The 21,518-nt window shown below is 32.4% G+C and overlaps 1 protein-coding gene across 1 annotated transcript in view; it reads right to left on the reverse strand.

Moving 5' to 3' along the window:
• The window catches only part of CNTN1 (contactin 1), a 293,683-nt gene that overhangs the window by 22,088 nt on the left and 250,077 nt on the right, over positions 1-21,518 (reverse strand). Inside the window, exons 21-23 of the mRNA XM_023524081.1 lie at positions 12,178-12,364; positions 11,903-12,015; positions 10,937-11,093 (exon numbers count right to left, since the gene is read on the reverse strand). Of these exons, the coding sequence (XP_023379849.1) occupies positions 10,937-11,093; positions 11,903-12,015; positions 12,178-12,364 (457 nt within the window). The remainder of the gene's footprint in view (positions 1-10,936; positions 11,094-11,902; positions 12,016-12,177; positions 12,365-21,518) is intronic.

Raw genomic sequence — 21,518 nt, forward strand, 5'->3', positions numbered from 1 at the left:
TAAGCAGAAATCTTTTTTCTCTCTGCTTATTTGACCATTTTTTTTTTTTTTTTCAGATGTTCACTTCTCAATGAAAGTTTTCCCATTCTCAATTGGTGGTAAATCTAAATCACTGTAAGCAACCACGGAAATGCCATTTTACTAGTTTAGAGGTAGACTCGTGACCCGGTTTTGGACAACATGGGAAAGACATCCTGAGGGGCTTCTGGGAAAGGTCTTTCATTATAAAATAGAATTTCAAAAGAGACAGATCCCCTTCTTCCTTGGATACCACTGAGTCTGCATGCGATGATTCCTAGCATTCCTGCAGCCATCTTGCTACCATGAAGATGATGAGCCTGAGAATAAAACTGATTCTGAGACCTGCCAAGCTGAGAAAGAGGTTGGGGTGGGGGAACTGGTTCTTGATTATATTTTTGAGACACTGATTTCACTAAGTCCTAATGGTCATCTATCTCTCAAACAACTTTGAGTTGAGGGTTTGTTACTGACAGTTGAAAATATTTTAATAGATCCAAACTTTCTATTCAGCTATTTAAATTATTTTTCGACTAGGAGTAATGAGTCCTTGTTTCCCTTGATCTCTTACTATATTAATCATGTAATTTGCCAACTTTGGGCAACACAAACAACCATCTGCTATTTCCATTTCTGTATCCAGGCTGGTATGTTTTGCAGATAGTTATATAATTATGCCAACTGGTTCTCTGACAAATTTGTTATCTGACCTCAGCTGGTTTCTCAGTTTGCTAGATGATTTTTTAAAAAATCTATCTCCACCTGGTTGTCACCTGAATGGACATAGCATGAATAAGAATGTGAAAATTTGAACTAATTTATTTTTTCCAATCACCTATTTTCAGTAGATAATTCTGTTCGCCATTTCAGTAGATGATTCTGTTGGTCAATTTAAATTCTTAGAGTTATGCCAAGTCATCTTTCACACCCCTCATCAAATCACCAGAAAACATTGCTGGGTCTTCTTCCAAGTAAATCCTAATAACTACCTCTTACTTCTTCTGTCGTGACCACATAAGTCAATGCTGACTTTATCTCTTGCTTGGAAGGTCATCTTTTGGCTTCTGACTGTCCTCCCTGTTTCCAGAGATTCTGAGATTCTCCTCACCATTCATGAGATTTCTACTTCTTTCCAAAGAATAGCCAGAATGAGGCCTGCAAAATATAAATCTGATCATGTCACTTCCCTCCTTAAAATGCTTTGATGGCCTCCTATTACATTTATAGTAAAATCCAAAGTCCTTAACCAGGACGTGTAAATCTTGTAGAGATTAAGATCCCAACTACTTCTCCAGCCTCATTATGCCCACTCTCCACATGGCTTGCTCAGCCCCACTCACACTGGTCTCCAGGCTGTTCCTTGAATGCCTAAACATCCTCCTAGTGCAGGGCTTTCATATTGTTCTAGTAGAAACACTTTTCCTTTCAGATAGCCGTATGGACGATTCCTTCACTTCATTTGTTTCTCTTTTCTGCTGTTATCTCATCAGAGCAGGCTTTTCCTGTTATACTTATTGAAAACATTGGCCCTAGCCTTCTTCCATTACTCCACATCCACCTTGCCCTGCTTTATTGCTTTACCTTCTTCAGCTATCTTTAGATATTATTGCTGCCAAAGTATTACATATTGATTCATTTTTTGCCTCCTCCCTTTAGAATGTAAGCTCTGGGGTTTTGCTTAAAGAAAGAAGACTTTCACCCATACTATTTTATGAAAGTTTTTCTCTTGAAATTACCAGCTTCATTATGGCTGAATTTTGTCCCCTCAAAATCCATGTGTTGAAGACCTGGCCCCCCAGTACCTTAGAATGTGACTTTATTTAGCGATAGTGTTTAATGATATAATTAAGTTAAAATGCAGACATTAGGCAGTGCTCTTATTCAACCTGATTGGTATTCTTAAAGGAGGAGGAAATTAGGACACAGACACACAGAGGAAAGACCATGTGAAGAAACTTGGAGAAGACGATCAGCTACAAGCCGAAGATAGAGGCCTCAGAAGAAGCCAACCCTGCCAGCTTGATCTCAGACTTCTAGCATCCAGAATGATGAGAAAACAAATTCTACTTGTTTAAACCATCCAGTCTATGGTACTTTGTTATGGCAGCCCTAGCCAACTAAGATAGAACTCTAAAATGCCAAATTCAATACCTTTCTTTACTTCACGATTTCTTCAATCGCCTTTTAACTTTTACAATTTTGAAATAAATTATGTGAATTTCTATATTTAAAAATGCAACTAAAGAACAAACAAAAAAACCACCTATATACTAACCAGTCAGGCAAAGAAATAACACTGTCACCACCGTATAAACTTCTTCCTGATTACCCCTTGTTCCCTGCCCTGCCACAAGGCAACACTGTACTGAATTTTAATTATCCTTTCTTGGGAAGTTTTATATGCCATATATGTACTTCTTTAAATATCACTTCATTACTTTTTGTGTTTGGAATTTCACTGTTTCTATTATTCTATGACTTTTTGTTTATGTGCACCGATTATTTGAGAATTTTTTATTATGAAAATTCATTATTTTACAAAAATATAAACCATATTGACCTAGCATCAATGACATTTAAACACAAACTTGAAAAAATATTTGCTTCATATGTGGTATGAAAATATTATCATAAAATGAAAATAGCATAAAATTTTAAAGAAAGTTATTAATATTAAACAGAGAAAAGAATATAAACAGACCTTCATAGGAATGGAACTATATGTAGCTACCAACCATATTAATACATTCATCTCAGGAATAATTAAAAATAAAAATTATGAGATAGTATTTTTGCTTAATGAACAAAGATTTTTTGAATATTAAAATGCTATTAAAAATATGTTTAATGATAAAATGTAGGCATTGCTATTTAGATAGCAATTTGGCAACTGTCAAATATTTGCCAAGTCTTTGAAATGTCCTTCCCTTTAACACAATATTTTCACTTCTAGGAATCTTTTCTAAGAAAACAAAATTGGAAATTTAGAAAAAATGTCCATATACAATGATATCTATTATGATGTTATCATAATACTGAAAAAGAAAGATATGGAGAGTAACTAAAAATAGTAGCCACATTGTTACATGTGAGTGTTGGTAATCAAGTGATATTAATTATTATTTTCTATATCTTGGGTAAATCTCCCTTTCAGATGTTTTCATAATATAGCTTCAATATCTACAGGTTTTCTTATCTTATAATTTTAATATTGTTTCTAATAATATGAATTTCTATATCATGAAATCAATTTAGAAGTTGAGAGCCAATTTATTTTCTTTCATTTCATTTAACATCTCTCAGAAAATCCATGTTTAGCTGGATTCTTCTTGTTAGTTTTGATGGTTATCATGTAAACCTACTTATTTTTGGAGAAGATGTACTGTATTTTCATTTAGAATTTCAGCACCATTCCTCTTGCTCTCTATGCTCACCTTTCTATCTCTGGGGTAAAAATGTGAAAACTGCATTTCCTGGACTCTTTTGCCACTGAGAGGCATTAAGGGGAGAACTGGAAGGTCATAGAGAAGCAGAAGCACTGCTGCTCTAGCAGTGGTGGGCAAGACTGTGGGCCTCAAAGGATGTAAAAAGTAAGGTGATGCCACTGCCCCTGGGATTCTCCTGTGGACCCCCCACTTTGATGCTGCAGGCATATGGACAACTATAATTTTTTTTGCTTTTCTCGAAATCAGTATTCACTCCGATAGCTTACAAAAAGATTTTTTAAAGACTCTAATACAATACTTGATTAAAATATCCGGAGATGTTATGTCTTTCATAAAAGATGTATTATCTTTTACTGATAGAAAAGAGAAATAAAGGGACTTTATAGCAAACTCTGGGTTGATCCTGTGATCTCAATTTCATTGGAAATTGGTTCAGTCATTATAGAATTGATAGGAGATCTATGCTCTATTAATTAAAGGTATTGGTATGTCTAAGGGCTGCTTGCAAAATGGTGAATTCCTCCTCATCACACTTTTTAAACTGAGGTTCAGAGAACATAAACCACGAATGTCCTGCAAAGGGTTCCAACCCTTGGGAAGGAGTCAAATATGATGATGGAGACACTTTCTTCCAGCAAGTTTATGAATCTTTGCTTTTCCCATATTTTTATCATTAACTCTAATGCTTTTCTAAAGGATGTATCTAAAGGATGTAATGTCTCCATATACATCCTTTAATAATTTATTCTGGAAAAGGTCTTGAAATTTGCTTTGTGTCTCAGAGCAGTAAGAAACTTAAATTATCCTCTAAATTGATTAATCTGCTTGTTCTGATTGGGTCTCAGACTTCCTAACTTCTCACCAGTTCCACCAACTCCCCTTTCCTTGCACTTCAATGTTTTCTCTACACTACAGAAAAAATGATCTTAAATCAGATTGTATCACTCATCTCCTGAAAGCACATCAATATTTTCCCATTGATTGAACAAAGAACAAAGTAAAACCTCTGGCAAACACCTTTATAAATGGGGTGGGGGACAGAGTTAGAATGAGAGCGGAATGATATGAGTCTGAGATATAATCCAGACCAGATCGTTCGTGGCTTTTGCCCTTTCCGTCTCTCCAACTCATCCCACACCACTACGCACTGGTTGCACTGGCCCCCTTTCAGCTTCTTGAACATGACAAGCTCTTTCTTGCAATTCCCTGTACCTAGGACTCTTATCCCCACTTCTGTGATATGGCTAGTTCCTTTCCTTTAGATTTCAAGCTAAACATCACCTCGGTAGAGAAGCCTGACCTGACTATTCTATTCAAATCAGTTCTGCCTCTTTTATTCTCTATATTAGCTACTATTTTTTCCATATTAACCTTAATAAACCTATATATAAATAAATTTTATTATTTGGTGATAATTCTTTACTTTCCTGATATCCACTAGAATGCAAACTTCAGGAGAACTTGCCGATTATTGTAACCAATAAATTAGCAGAATGCTTGGCATATTGTAGGTGTTCAGTAGATTTTTATTGAATGAATCACTTTTCTAGAGAGTGAAAGTCTTAGGAAAATGTGTAATTTTTTAAGAGTAAGATTTATTTAGCAGAAGAAAAACTATTTTTACAGTATAATACTAAAGCATAGCTCCAGATACTGACTATATTTCATAAACCAAAATTATTTTGGTAGTAAATAAATGGAAGATTATCTTTAATTTCTCTTTCTATTCTTATATTCCACTGAGAAATTTTCCAATCGAATTATTTTTGAGTAAATGAACACAAAATAATATGTTGGAACCGTTGTGTGAACTTACTAGTAGCTAAAAGAAACCTTGGGGAAGAGTCAGAAAAAAACAAGTTAGTTTAGATGCAGAGGTGCTATCTATGGCCTGACAAAGTTATACAATTTGCTTTTAGAACTAGAGCTCAAAGTTTCTAAAAGATAAGCAAGACTCTTAGAATTCCCCATATACTCAACTCCTTGAGCAAACCTGGGTCATTCACAATTACATTAACAATGATCAGGGCAGTGGGTCACCACTGAAAGTTAAATTTAGAGATGTACAAGATATTACTTTATTAAGGTATTTCTCCTCTGTTTCATGCTTATTATAAAACTAGCACTGTTAAGTACAGCCATACAGTTGGAAAATGATTTGAGTGGATAGTCGTGATTCAAGGTTAATGAAAGAAATATATATATTAAAGGTAATTTTAAATGGAAGCTATTTGTCAGCCTAGAAATATACAGGGTATATTCATCCACTTAAACTCAAATTAATCCCACACGATGTGTAGTAAAGGAAAATAAAATATTTGGTTATTTCAAAATGGTTGGAGAGATAGCATTTCCTTAGAGACAATATCTGTGCCATAATTACAAAAAAAAATTTTTAATTGTGATGATGAACTTATAAGAATGGTATTTACCTGTCGTATAATATACCATTTCAAATTTTCAGATTAACAGTAAATTTATTCATGGCAATCTATTTTTCCCAAATGATGAAGGACATTTACAAAGTTACAGATATGGGGATCACTGAATTGTAATGCATCCTGTCCCTAAAGAAGGGGGGGTAAAGTAAACCTAAGACTACCATGTATATTATTACCATCTCCTTATATATATAGGCTATTACAAGATTAGAAACTCCAAACAATTCTGGTTTTTAAAAATGCTTACAGAGGAGATATTTGCAAATTTGGTTACATTAATATCACATTTTTAATCCAATAGCATATGAATTAAATCTAAATATCCCAACTATCCTCTTGTTCCTTTTATACTGTACTACTTAGGTACAAGAGAGGGGAACATGTGAGTAATGGAGTTAAATAACTAAAGGTTCCACCTAAAAAATGGCTTTCTGTCTTTTCTTCTTCCGCTACTGGGCAGAAGAGAGCAAAGTAAAAAACAAAATGTGTTTTTCATCAGTGTTTAAGTCAGCGGCTTTCGTTATATATATATAACTTAATAGCTTGGAGTTACTAAAAATAGTATGTTAACTGTTTGGATTGCATCATCTGTGGTAACATCAGAATAAATTATAGATTTATTAGAAGACATAAAGTCAACAAAATGAATATATAGCAACTTTAAATCAAATGGAAAAGATGCCTTGTTCTTGTGGAACCTACCCTAGACTTCACCACTGCCCTCTTTCCAGGCCAGACTATCGTCGTCTTTAATCGGTCTATGATGATAACCTTGTAATTCATCTTCTTACATCTTACTCTTCTATATATATATTTTCCACAATCACCAAAGTGATTTTTTTAAGTGCAAATATCTGATTATGTTATTTCTACCTTAAAGGTTTCAAATGACTACTTCTTGTTCTTAGGAAGGAGTCCAGACTCTAAAATGTTCTTAAAAGTCTTCCTTTATTTGACTGAGTTATCTGTAGTCTGTTTAAAACCAAAAAAAAAAAAAAAAAAAGTTCAAAATATACATATTCACTCATAAATAATGAAATATATGCTTGTCTGTGGATGTTTATTTATGATCAAAGATTCTTGTTAATCTATATTCTAAAATTTATAATGAATATGTAATAGGTCAAATTAGCTTATTAACATTTTTATTCAAAATTTTGTGGCTATTTTCACATTATTATTAATTTAGCTCACAATAATGTAGAAAAACAAAAGGTTCTTAAAAGACAATATTGAACTTATTAGAGATAGAATGAGTGTGATGAAATATCTGCAGTGTTACATTTGCCTCGATGTGAACTGTAAACATCTGGTAGGGAATAATTTATTAAGACAGCAGATAACAGTGTTCATGTCAGAGAGGAGTGCAGTTACAGATTACCGTGTTTAAAACATTTTCTAGAATATCTCTTACATGAAGTCTTAATTTTTGTAAGAATCAACTAGCATAATACAAATCATGTGCTTAATGAGAAGTGTATCAACATTCTAGAAATCTAAACTATAGTTTAAGTTGCCTAAATTTTTCTTTTAACTAAATTTTACTCTATATGGAAGTCATCGATGTCTTAAACAAGCATTTGTTAAAACGCTATTCTGTGACAGATATGTACTCTAGGTGCTGGGTATCCAAAGGTTGAACAAAGCAGAAAGAGCTTGCTGCCATGGAACTTACATTCAGGTAATGACAAAGACTGACAATCTACAGTATAAAGTAATAAGAAAGATAATTTTAAATAGTTATAAATATGACAAAGAAAATAAAAGTGATGTGATATGACAAAAAATTAGAATAGGAGGCTCTTTTACCTTGGTTGCCATATAATTTTTTCCTAAGGAAGTAACATCTGAGCAGAAACAAAAATGATAATGAACCTGTCATGCCAAGATCCAGAGAATTTCAGGCAGCAGCAAGAACAAGTATAGATGCTTCAAGGTAGAAATAATATTGGTATGTTCAAGAAGAGAAAGAGGTTAATGGGGCCTGGGAGAAATCACTTACTTGAGGTGAGAGAGTGTGACAGAGCCAGATTATACAGGGCACTGTAAGTCATGGTAAGAAATTTAGATGTTATTCTGTAGGATGTCTTTCTAAGAGGAGAGTTATGTGATTTGACTTATGTTTTAAAAAATCCCTCTGGCTGCTGCATAGAGAATAGACTATAGGAAGCCAAAATTGGAAGCCCAGAAAAATTTTAGAATTTCAGGAGGGCCAGTGGGGAAGATTGTGATGTGGGTTCAGAGGGATGTGGAAATATAAATGGTAGCACATTTTAAGTGTGTGAACTGTGCCTAACATATTGCAGGCAATTAAAGGATATTTATTAAATAAATGAATGGACAAAATAATTCATATAGACATTAATTGAGCAATGTTTCATATTCATGGCTACATATTTTAGGCATGAAAACTGAAATGAAAGAATCAGGAGTCTTTTAAATTTCTAAGAAAGCCTAAAATTTCCATTTGTATTTACATGATTTTATCATTACATGTAATTTAAATAATTTGCAAATAAATCCAAACTTACATAAGAAAATTTTAGAATGATATTATTCACCAAACATCTGATACTTTCTGTTAATTCTAGGTTTTTTTTTTTTTTGTACGATATGTTCAGACTAAGAGATAAGTAACAAAATTCTGAATAAATAATATTGTCTGTTAGTTGGCAAAAAAAAAAAAGAGAAAACCATTCTGAGTATGTTTGCAGTTTCTAAAAGAGCATACATTGTTTTCTGCTTGGGCTCTTTATACTAGGATGTCAGATTATAATGGTGGTGTGTTCTACGTAGCTGGTCCAAGAGCCAATTGTTAAATTTTCAAGAAATTTATGAGTGAGTTGTTTAAAACAATGTTATTAAAATTTAAATTATAAAATCTTATTGATTAAATAAAAAGTTTAAAACAAAGGTAATAAATTCCCAAACTCATCACTTCCTAATTATTTTACTATATTTTAATGTCATCAATGCTTTTGAGGTTACACCTATTGCATCTGTATGGTGGTGATACTATACAATGATACGCTACTGAGCATCTCTTCCAGTTCCACATTTATGGATATCATGTGGGAAGTTTGAAATCAAACATGACGAAAATATTTATACTGCAGAAATTGGCAAACGCTATAAACCAAGGCTTCCTCCCACCTCAGGAGAGTCAGCTGCTAAACATTTATCAGCATACTACTAATTATAACTATATTGATGTAAATGTTCCTGCTACAGCGTCTCTAGCTACAAATCCCTGTTCTTTAAATCCCAGAAACTACGTTTTGCTTCACATAAGGAATGACTAAAGGGTAAAGAAATGAATGAGCATGGCTTCTAGACAGGGAAGGTCAGTGTTCAAAAGTAACATACCTAATTCTTTTGCATTTTACTGCCCTCCAAATAATATGTACATTTCCTTCTGATTTCCTTTTGTGAAACAGTCCTAAGTGTGAAACTATTAAAGTAGTGTGTTATCAAAGCGCAGAACTTAGAAAATGATTAAAAAAATATAAATATGCCATTTTTCCTATCAAATTAGTAATGACTAAGAAGAGAATAGTATAGCAGTGTGGTGAGAAATGCACTCATATACAATGATAACAGGAACATAAATTACTATTTTAAAAGACATTTGGCAATATAAACATAAAACACTTTATCTCATTATTTAAATTTAACTTGCAGAAAGATTAATTCATAAAAATGTATTCAAATAGTATTACGATAGAAAAAATTGGAATAGGTAGATAAATCCTATACATTTATTTGAGAGATCATTATGCATAATTTTAAATAAAGTTTATAAACTTTTAATGACAAGGACTATTCATGTAACATAATTGCTAAAAGTAGATATAACGTGATATATTTACAGAAACTAAATGATGTAAAAGTAGATATAATGTGATATATTTACAGAAATTAAATGATGTATGCATACAGGGTAACTAGAAGTAAATTCTACTGAAGTAGTTAATTTAGGATGTTTGGAATATGACTGATTTTTTTTCTTTCAGATTTTGTAATTTCTAAATTTTCTAAAAGACAAAATAATATTTAAACTAAAAATGTTTCAACGTAAATAATTTAAATTCATGAGAAAGCCTAAAATTTTAATTTGTATTTATATGCTTTTCTCGTTATAATAATGCATAGTTTGCAAATAAATCAAAATTTAAATTAAAAAATTATAAAATGGTACTATTCACCAAATATCTAACATTTCCTAATGTTTCTTTATGCAGTTATGGCCAGACTGAAAACTATGGCATTACTTTAAAGGATATTTTATTAATTTAATACACAAATATTCATTATTTAGCTATAAATCACCAATTTCTTTTTCCAGAATCAATTATTCCCATCTTTGTTTTAATATCTTCTAGTATTTGGGAGTCCCATAAAATTTTCAAAATAACATAAAATTTAATTCTTTATAATTAAACTATTTCATACATACAGGGTGAGAAAAAGCATCAAAATTTAAACAAATAATATAGTTCTACAAATCCAAAAAAGGAAAGAAATCACTGCCTTAAATGTTTATTTTGAATTAACCAATGCTGTGAGCAATGATTAGAGTTTGCAGAGAAAGAACAGATACGCTGAGGTAAAGAAAGGAAGATGATAAAGGGGCTGTCATTTACTTTTTTCTATTTTTTCACTATATATAATATATGTAGAACAAGGAAAAGGAGGCTAGAAGAATGCTAACTTAATTTATTTTTGATATAAGAGAAATTTGGATATTTATTATCTAATGGTCTAGTATTATGTACCATTTCAATTCATTATGGTATTTTAATTATGCTTCATTGTGCACATAATGATCAACAAGTATGTGGTTTGCTGCAAACTTACTTTTGTGTCTCATAAGGGAAGAAACCAAGTTTCAGGGCATTCTTGACATTTCAAATCTATATAGCAAAATGTCAATATTGGTGTGAACGTCAGTCCTACCTTTACTTTTGGGAATCTGTATGGCCTAGAACTTACAAGTGCTTAATTGAAATGTGTTTTAAATGACTGGCTTACCTGAAATTTTGACTTGAGACACTACTCCATCTCCTCCATCACTGTGTGCACGAACTTCTACAACATACTCTCCATCCCTGGGAATTGGAACTTCTATGGAGTGTTTATGAGTTGAATACAGTTTGCCATCATGCTGGCCATCGGGTCTATAGAGTATCTTAAAAAGTCCCAAAATATGTATATTTAATAAAGTGGTAATAATAAGCCAATACTCTAACACTAAAACCAGAATGTATTCTTACATTTTATTAATAAAATAAATCCTAGGTAGCTATGTATAATAATTGCTAGAAAATTAATGTTATTTTTAATTCACAGAAATCAATTTCATCTATTTTTCAGGGTGATCCAAGAGGAGGTACCTTAAGCACCTGAATTTTATTTTTTTGAGATGATCTAAAATAGAGGGAAAATGTGTTTTTTTTAAATAATATAATAATAAGTATTATAAAATGAGAGGTTTTCAATATGTTGAAGTAGTCTAAAAAATTGCTTCACAATTAAAACATTTTTCACAGTATTCCTAAAATTTGGTATATGATGAAAAATGTGATAAGATGTGATATAGAGAATATACAGAAATCATATATTTTCCTTTTTTATTCATTTATAGAAGACAACTCAATACATCAGAGTTCGTTGTGTACGGGTGACACTATCTTAATCATTGCCAAACAAAAATGGCTTCTATCTGTTTCTGTTCTTTAGGTACTGATTCTTCTAACAACTTTGTACTTTAAAGCAGTTATTCTATCTATCCTGCTCACCTGCTATAACATTTCCTAGACTTCACTGAATATCTTTTCTCATTTCGAAATTATCATGGCATTGCATCATCTGAGTCTGCTATACAGCTAGAATAAGAAAGCTGAATGGGTTTTGTTGAAACACCAAAAAGTCTCAACATCAAGTACTGTTTTTAAGAGTGAGCTTATGTGGGGAATAATCTAGTAATCTTTTATCTACCTTATATCCTGTCACCGTAGATTCATTTGATAGTGCGACCACATGATCCCAGGTAATTATGTAACGTGAACCAGACCTTACGGAACTGGTGATCTTTGGCGGCTGGCTGGGAGCTGTGAAAAGTAATAATATGTAAGTGACTATCACTATACCCAACTTCGGTTCTGCAAGCTGCATCACATTAGTAATTGTAATGCTGATGATAATGTACCTTCGTCATGATAGAATTAATAGGTAGTTTCTGACAAGTCTAAAATGCAAATGTTGAGACTCACGTGCTTTCTTGGTGAAGGTCTCAATCATCTCACTGGGAGGTCCACACCCTGCACTATTGCAGGCCCTGACTTCCACAGAGTACTGGGTATCAGGCAGAAGGTTCTCCAGCCTGGCCGAGTACTCTTGGCTGTTGACTTGAACTCTGTGTGCAGCTGCTTCTTTGTCATGGACAGACCAGTAGCGAATCTGCAAACATTCAAGTTGAGTAATATTTTGTCATGATTCAGACACTTTAGTTGTGAAAAGTTCTTTTCATCTGACTCTGTCACCCTTGATGTTGACTGAACATTATATTCTTACATATTTCTTAATGCTACTTACACTTCTATCAGTCTTGGACTATAAAGGAGTATAACGCATATGTGATTAAAGCTGTTGAAGGCAAATCAAAGTCTCACGTTTGCCTGAAATATGAAATAGTCTTACTGATAAAAAAGAGGAATAAAACTCAAAAATCTCTGAATAAGGTTTACCTTCAAAATATGTAACTGTTGTCTTGAAAAATTTGTCACAAACATTTTTATCATCTATCTCCTAATTTCCTGATTTATTTCTGTTTACATAATTTCAAATTTGTTATGAGCCACTGATAAAGCAGTCTGACAGAAATACAATGTTGCTTGACAAAAATGGCATCATGTGGCCTAGAATACACCAGTGTAATAACTTTCTGCTATCTCATTTTGGGAGCATGTATATATTATTTACTTTGAACCTATATAGAGGCCAGATATTTAAAATATTATATTCAATAACTTGATTAGTTGTAGAAATTATTTACCTTTAAAATATTTTTTTAAAATTTTATCCATGTTATGAATAGAAATAATTGCTTTTAACAACCAAAGTGTCAATGATAGCCTTCCTTGTCTCTTAAAGTTTAAGTAAATGCTATAAATTATAATTTTCATTCTTCAAATAATGCTATTTCTTTGGTCAGAATTCTGTAATTATATCTAAGGTATATGTAAAAGGAAAGAAATGTTTCTAAGTATACTAGTATTTGACAGATTTTAAATGCCTTGTCTATAAAATATTGGAATTTTAATTTTACAATTAACCAAAGTGCCTCACAAATAATATTTAACATTTATATAATCTTGAACTTTTTGTTTACATAAAACACCTATGAAACCATTATAAAATGGAATTGGATGGCTCAAACTCACTTGGTTACAAACTAAGATTATATATAGAATGAGCACATTTTAGAACAAAGACTAGTTATTAATTGCTTATTGGTTTCCTTTGCAATATTATTCTTTACTGTGCTCATTTTTCTGATAACAATAATATATTTCCTTATGGTTTTCATAGACTCTCTTCACTATTTCTATCATCTGACCAGAAGGATGGCCTCAGAACCGAGGAAGTAGAAGCAACTCCGAAAGCAGTACTCAGTTGGCAGAGAAAAGACTTTCTAAGAACGGGGCCCTCCTAGAGAAGGCATGAGTTTCCAGGTGTTGGATGTGTTTAGGAAGTGATTACATTCATTTGAGAAGAATTTTAGTGGGCATTTGAACTAGGTAACATGTAAGGCCTCTTCCACTGCTTGACTAAAGGGAAATAAAATGAACATTTGAATTCTAATAAAATGTCAGTCACTGCATTAGGATCATCCACACACTATCTTCTCAACAAACCTAGAATGGTAGTATTTACTGTGTTTTACAGCAATCAAAACTGAGATTTATGCATTTTTATATCTGTGCTTGTTGACTGAAAGCATATATCACATTTAAAATTTTTCATTGCATTATAACAACTTTTCACTCCAGTTTGAGATGCTTTTAAACTAGATTAATATAATAAAAGCCATTTCTAAACAAACAAACAAACAAAAACAAACAAAAAACCCACCTATCTACTAAAATGAGGAATTACAATGATAAAGTTTTCCTGCTATCTCACTCAAAATTCCATTAGGCATTTTGACAATATGAAAAGAAAGAACAACACTTTCATTAATTTAATCTCTGCACTTATATCCTAAATTACCAATTTCATCTGACTTTGTCACACTATCTCCATTAAAACTCACAATAAATTAAAGCAATGACTTAGATATTCTTAGCTAAGTAACTAGAGAGCAGAAAGAATTTATAGAGTATGCCAAACAGTCCCTGATTTCCTTATTTTAGAATATGAGAGCCATATGACATTTTTATCATATACTTAACCTTTACAAATGAAAAGTCTTATGCAAAATGATTTGATTGAATAATCAGTCTCTTTAACTTAAAACATATGTTTACATATGACTTACAACATTTTCAAAGAATTCTAAAATAAGTAGTAGATGGATATATGTAAAACATAGCATCATCCTTTTTATCTGAACTAGCCACTGGCCACACACTTGAAATTCATTTTCAAATAGATGATAAATTGGGGCTATTGCATCTCGATCCTCTCTTTCAGTTCCCACTGTGGTGAAGCACTGACATTCATTTGTGAGAAAATTGCTTGGAGTGAAGGATGCAATCTGTAGCTATGGAGCAGAACAAATGTATTGCTTTTGATTAATCACCAGGGAGACCAAAGGAGAACCAGGATGAATTAGTGAAAATGGATTATTGCTACTAGAAAAGAAAAATAAAAAAAAGAAGGTCCTACTTTATGGAGAGTAGACCGTAAATTCATTTTATATGCTAGAACAACATATAATGCATTTATTTCTATTTAATGTTGTGGCATTTTACAACTTTAACTCTTTCCCTACATGTTCTAAAATCTCCACAGTATCCTCTGTCTAGTGTTAATTTATCATAGTACTTATTAAACAACTATGGAATTGCTACTTTACTTCTCTCTCCTACTACTAGATTATTAACCCCTTGAGGACAGATACTCATTTTTTTTAACACTGTGCACATAGGACTCAATTTGGTGTATGGTACTCATTCATTCATTCCTTGAACAAATATTTACCAGGTACCCACTTTGTACAGTTACTGTGCCAGAAGCTGAGAATACAGTGGAGAATCAAGCAAACATGTTTTATTTTTCCTTCATAGATTTTATTTAAAAAATAAAAGTAGAAAATCAAAATGTTTAAGTTCACATAAAATTAATATCTTTGGTAGACAGATCTAAATGTATAATTTTGTTTCAAGAAAATTTGTTTCTTATAAAATTATTTAGAAGTCAAAAAGAAAAGGCTCAGAGAAAAGGCTAATCTGTATTTTTAATAAAGAATAACTATATTTTCCATAAACCTATGGGCCACAATAATGCCATTTTTGTGCAAACATACTAGTTATATCCCTCCTCAGGAAAATTTAAGAACTTTGTAAGAAAAACTACTTTAAGCTCATTTTTCCAAAGAAGCTTAGAATAAAAAAGTGGATATTACAACTGTGAAAGTGTTAAAGATGTTTAGCACTTTTGAAAATTAGGCTAGTTCCATTTAATTAATTTTACTTGGATAAAATTTTGTACTAGATTTCAAAGTTCTCAACTTTCACTTCTGAATTTTCTGGAAAAAAAATATAGTGACAGTGAATACTTTTTTGTTAAGGATTTAATACAGTATTTAGGAAAAAATCTAAATAGGGTTATTTAACTAAAAAACTTGAGATTGACACAAAAAAAGCTCGATCTCGAAAAAGATACTATAAAATAACTTTATATTATCCAGATCCCAGACTAATTTTAGTATTAGTACTTTCTATGGGCTAGGAATAGCAATATGTAATATAAATCATTCAAAATCTGCATTCTTAACACCTCTTGGGAGCTTTTCAAAGTTTTCTTTTATTCTAGCCACTAGTGAAGAAGACAAACAATTCTATGCAGTCTTCTACAGCTTCCCATACGTACTCCTCATTAGCATTTCACTTCTGCTAGTGCTGCTGACATCTTACTCCCTATCCTGGGTCATACTTGATGTTGCAGTGTGAAATTGCTGAATAATCCATGGAAAGAGAGGAGAGGTGATGCCTATGGGGCCCTCTTTAACCAACTGGGGAACAGGAGGAGATGAAACTTCCCCTTTCATCCCATGCAAGGCAATTCTAAACCACATTTTTAAAGCTCCTCAGATATCTCAATGGATAGAGTACCAGTTGCCTACAGTGGCTGCCTACAAGCTAAAGCATCTTTTTACCAGGAGCTTTTCCCTTTCCTGTACACTCTGCTTTCTCCTCATATCTGCTCCCTGCAGTCATATTTAAGAAAACAAACAAACAACAACAACAGCAACAAAAACAACAACTGCCTTTTCCCACCCTTGTGTGTTTTGGGAAGATCCAGGAAAAGATAGATGCCTTTTCCAAAACAAGAAAATAAATCACTTCCTAAACATTAGTTTATGCTTGCCAAAATAATTTACCTCTAAGAACATTTGAGTAGACTACTCAGGCTTGGCAATTTTTTTAAGATAATTGTGAAGTCAATCATCTGCATTGATCTTTGATTTAGCTGCTAAGAGTTTGTATTTATTTTTCCTAACAGCATATTTTGCTGGTTTTCATTAAATAAATGAATGTTATACTGGCTGGGTGAGCAAACTAAGTCTTTTGTTGATTCCTGGGCAGAAGCCCATAGTTCTAACATGCCAATGATACAAAGGACTTCATGCTTTGTCCTAGTTCAGCTACACTGCAGGGAAACTAACTGAGTATTAAGATTAGATATGGGGAGTTCTTTAACTAGGCAAAAGGGAAACAATGAGTAAAACTTAAAAATTCTACTGAGATACACTTTAAAACTACAAGGGAAGAGAAAATTATTTTAAAACCCAATTTTCTACAGTTCTTACTTGAAATGTCAGGAAATTAACCTTGAGGTGGGGTCAATCACGAAGAAATTGGGACTTCTCCAGCTTTTTATTTTAATTTATTTTTTTAATGTGCTGTTTTTTTTTTTCTTTCTTTCTTTATAATGTAAACCTATAGTAAATTTTTCATAGGAAGTGCAGTAGAGTATTAATTTTCTCAGTCATCTATCTTGTTAAACCGTTAGCTTCTTTCTCTGTCTGAGTTACTTCACTCAGCATAATAACTTCTAGGTACATCCACATCAGTGCAAATGGCAGGATTTCATTTTTTATGGCTGAGTAATATCCCATTGTATATATGAACCATAACTTCTTCATCCAATTGTCTGTTCATGGGCATTTAGTTGGCTTCCATATCTTGCCTATTGAGAATAGTACTGCCATGAACATAGGGGTGCATAGATCTTTATGAATCAGTATTTTTGTTTTCTTTAGATAAATACCCAGAAGTGCAGGTTCTAGGTCAAAAGGTAGATCCATTTTTAATTTTTTGAGGAACCTCCAGACTGTTTTCCATAGTGGCTGTACCTATGATTTCACTTATATGTGTAATCTAAGGAACAAAAAGAACAAACTAAATGAAAACAGGCTCATAGATACAGAGGACATTCTGGTGACGGCCAGAGGGGGAGGAGGGTTGGGGGCTAGGAGAAAGGAGTGAAGGGTTAAAGGGGAACATATTACTAGTTGAAAGATGGTCACGGGATGGGGAGTATAGCATAGGGAGTATAATCAGCAGTAATGTAATGGTTGTGTGTAGAACCAGATGGGTAATAACCAAGTGATTATTTCATAAACTATATAAATGTCTAAGCAATGTACTGAATACCTAAACTATTTAAAAACACCATTGGCTTCTCCCATCACATTTTAAAATAGAAACAACAACCACATTACAGTCAGTCAAGCTTTTCCCCCTATAAAGGGGCATTTTCTTATAGGAGAATAAATATTACAAAATTTCTCTTTTAAGCTTTCATACTTGTCTCTTTGGTAGTTAAGGTTCTGTTGAAAAACTAAAAGTTTTTTTTTAAGAAAGAACAAATGAAAACAATAATTCAGTGATTCACCTCAAGGATTTCACTCTGGAGAGGCAAGACCTAAGTTCAAATCTGGTTATGACAATTATTACTCAAATGGTTTTAAAGCTCAAGTTCTTCATATTTAAAACAAGTATACCCTAGAATTGTGTGGATTCAATACAATGAGCTTAATTAAGTGTTTATCACAGTAAGGGCTCAACAAATGTTATCAGTCTCATCATCATTAATATCATCATCTTCTTCATCATTATTGTTATCATCATCTTCAAATGTCCAGTGACATAGAACAGGGAAAAGCATCAAACACTTTTATTTCATTTCTTTCACAGAACAGTCTTCTTAGTTTGTAATTACTCTATCATCTTCATAGGTAAGGTTCAGAAAGCTTAAATAATTCTCTCAGTGACAGAGCTAAGAAAGCAACCTATGTCTTCTCAGCAACAATGTTCATAATATTCTACTTTGTGTGAAGATGCAAAAAGTCATAAACCTGTGAAACTCAACTTCTCAATGGCATATACTTTTCCCTTAAAATTATCACTTGAGAAACTCTTAAGTGCTAAAGATTATTTTGTGCTAACAATTTCATTGAGAATCCTAATTAATGTTTACTTCCCAAACAAAAAAACTTATATTCTGATTATTGTCTGAATTCATTGATGCTGATGCATTACTTCCCACCTCATATTTCTTTTGTATTCAGCCTGTTGAAGGTTATAAAATAGTCTATATATAATTCTTAGGCAAAGACAATACATAATTATCAGTCATGTTTTTAACAAAGCAAAATATACATTTAGCACTTTGACTCAATGACTGAGTTATATAGTAAATAATATTTTCTTCTCTTTTTTATTAATTAGGAATAAATAGTAATATAAAAGAAGGAAAAATCCTATGGTCCAAAATATGGCTTTCAAACTCCAACTATTGACATCTTCTCCCAAGATACCTTGGACTTATTTATTACAGGGGTTTTTAACATCCAATGAGTTTTTCTCTCCCATTTCTTCTCTAATAGTTGTAAATATAATTTTTAGGTTAATAGATTATTAATATCAGATCTTCTCTGACCACTCCTATCATTCCACTCTCTAAACTTCAGCTGAACCCTTGCAAGATTACCTAAAGACACTTTAAGATCTACCCAGACCATAACCTAAAGTACCAAAAAAAAAAAAAAAAAAAAAAATTCCTGTCAGTTTTCATATTTAAAATTTAAAAACTTGGCTTGGTTTTGTGATTACATCTCAGAAAAATGGTTTTGAGAAAGTCAGATTATAACACTTTATTTGTATCAGCACTCAGGGAATATCTATTTAGTGCTTACCATGCGCCCAGCACTATTTTGGCACTGACAAAATCCTACCTTCATAAAGCAAATATTCAATGAATAGATAAAGAAGGGAAGCACAAGAGTTGAGAGAATAAGCTGTCTGGGTGGGCAGCTCACTGCCACAGTTCCAGAAGGGCACGCACTGAGTGAAATGAAAAAAGTCTGTGGTTTAGCATAAAGCCCTGAACTGTGAATCAGAAAATCTGAGTTTGACGCTACTGTAACACTTTTCATCAGTGCTGAGGCAAGTCATTGAATCTCTCTGGCATCCATTTGTTCATCTGCAAAGTGGGATGGTGTCAATTTCTTTTAATTTTCACTCTTTGTGCTTAAAAATATGAGATGACTTTACTTTTCCCACACAATCAAGTCTACATTTTGTTAGAATTATATTAAAGACCCTGACTCTCATTCTAGCTTCAATTTTCCAGGTCTTACTCTTTTGGACTGGGATAAGTCCTCCCTTTTCTATCTGGCTAATTTCTATTGGTCCTTTAAGACTTCTCTCAAGGGAAGTTTTCTTTGGGATATTTTGAGTGTCGCCAATTTTATGGCTTCATAGATAACATTATGAGAAATATATTTGGTATATTTATAATTGCTCCCTTTGGAAGGACTTTTAGAAGTGGAACTACTGAGCCAAATAGGATGAACACTTGAAGGATGCTTTTATAAATTACTAAAATGTTTTCCAAAAAACTTAAAATTTATCTTTATAAGGATGTTGCAAAAGATCTTGCTTAACCATGGATGTTATTATCTTTGTTTTTATTTTGGCCAATTATACGTCAACACAGGGGGCTCTACATCTCTCCTAGATAAGCCAATTAGGAACCTCTGCTTTACTCTTAACAACTAGCTTATAAATGCCCAACATATTAAACATCGAGAATATAGTGTTAGTTGCCACATAAATCAATGGAACACAGAACATTGAAAGATGTAATATATTTGAAAACTTATACTGACATATGTATTAAAATGTAGTTTGATAAAAATTGAACTCACCTGATAGCTTTCCACTACTTTTTCTACCACATGCTCCCAATGAACCGATATCTCGGAAGATGATAACACTTTTACACCTACTCCTGTTGGGGCTTCACTGGGAGCTGAAATTTGATGAAAACATTACATTCATATATAAGATGCCTATAATACAAAATTCAAAGAGCGCCATTTGCTGCATGAATGAATTAAAACTACATTTAATATTTTCAAATAGTTATATTTCCAGAATAAAATAAGTCCAATAATTTTATGATCTCTTCCTCTATTTCTATAATGTCACTTTGTTTTATGGTCATTGGTGATACATGCACACACATATTCTATGCTTGAATGTTAATAGAGACATAGATACATATACACACACATGCACACACATTTTTATAAAATACAAAAAGCTTCATGAATTTCTCTGATATCTGTAAACAAAAACACTATTTTTTTTATTTCTTCCCAATAATCTGCTTAAGAAAGCCTGTAGATGCAAATAAAAATTCATTCTTTTTAGCTCACCAATTCTATATTATCAAAAGTAGAAATTTGGTGTTTATAATAGAAAATTATTCATTAAAATTTCTATTTATATGAGCTAAAGATACATAGCAATAGAGCACTCTTCCTCTTTTATAATTCAGTCAAGATTATTTTTTAAGATCCCTTGAAACGAGTCGTGACATCCACTGTTTCTTGGGCTCAAGAAAGCTTTTATTAGTCTAATCTTCTAACTGGGCATCAAGTCAAATATGTATCAAAATGGACTCTGTTCGGTGAAAAAAAACACAAGTAATTTACATCCCTTATGAAAATTACACAAAGAAACTTGGGAAATATTTAAGCAAGAGTGATCGATTTTTATTGTCTTTTATTAACAGGCCATAATTCTCTTTTACATTAAAAATGTCCTGTACATGAACACTGTTGCTTTCCAAATCAAGGTAAACATGTAGCACAATGAACGATTTCTTAGCATTAGAGGAAAGATGAACATTTATACAAGTTTTGGCACATTCCGGTTTTATGAGAGTCATGAAACATTTGGGAAAGAAATATAATTTAATACAGATAGCCACGACTAAAGAGAAGACGAGCATGGCTTTTTGCCTGATTACTTTAGCATCAAAAAAAGCAGTAAAAAATTGATATTGGGTGACACGATAACTTGTAAAATACTTT

Source organism: Pteropus vampyrus, unplaced genomic scaffold (assembly GCF_000151845.1).
Source record: "Pteropus vampyrus isolate Shadow unplaced genomic scaffold, Pvam_2.0 Scaffold441, whole genome shotgun sequence".
In the NCBI taxonomy this organism is placed as follows: domain Eukaryota; kingdom Metazoa; phylum Chordata; class Mammalia; order Chiroptera; family Pteropodidae; genus Pteropus; species Pteropus vampyrus.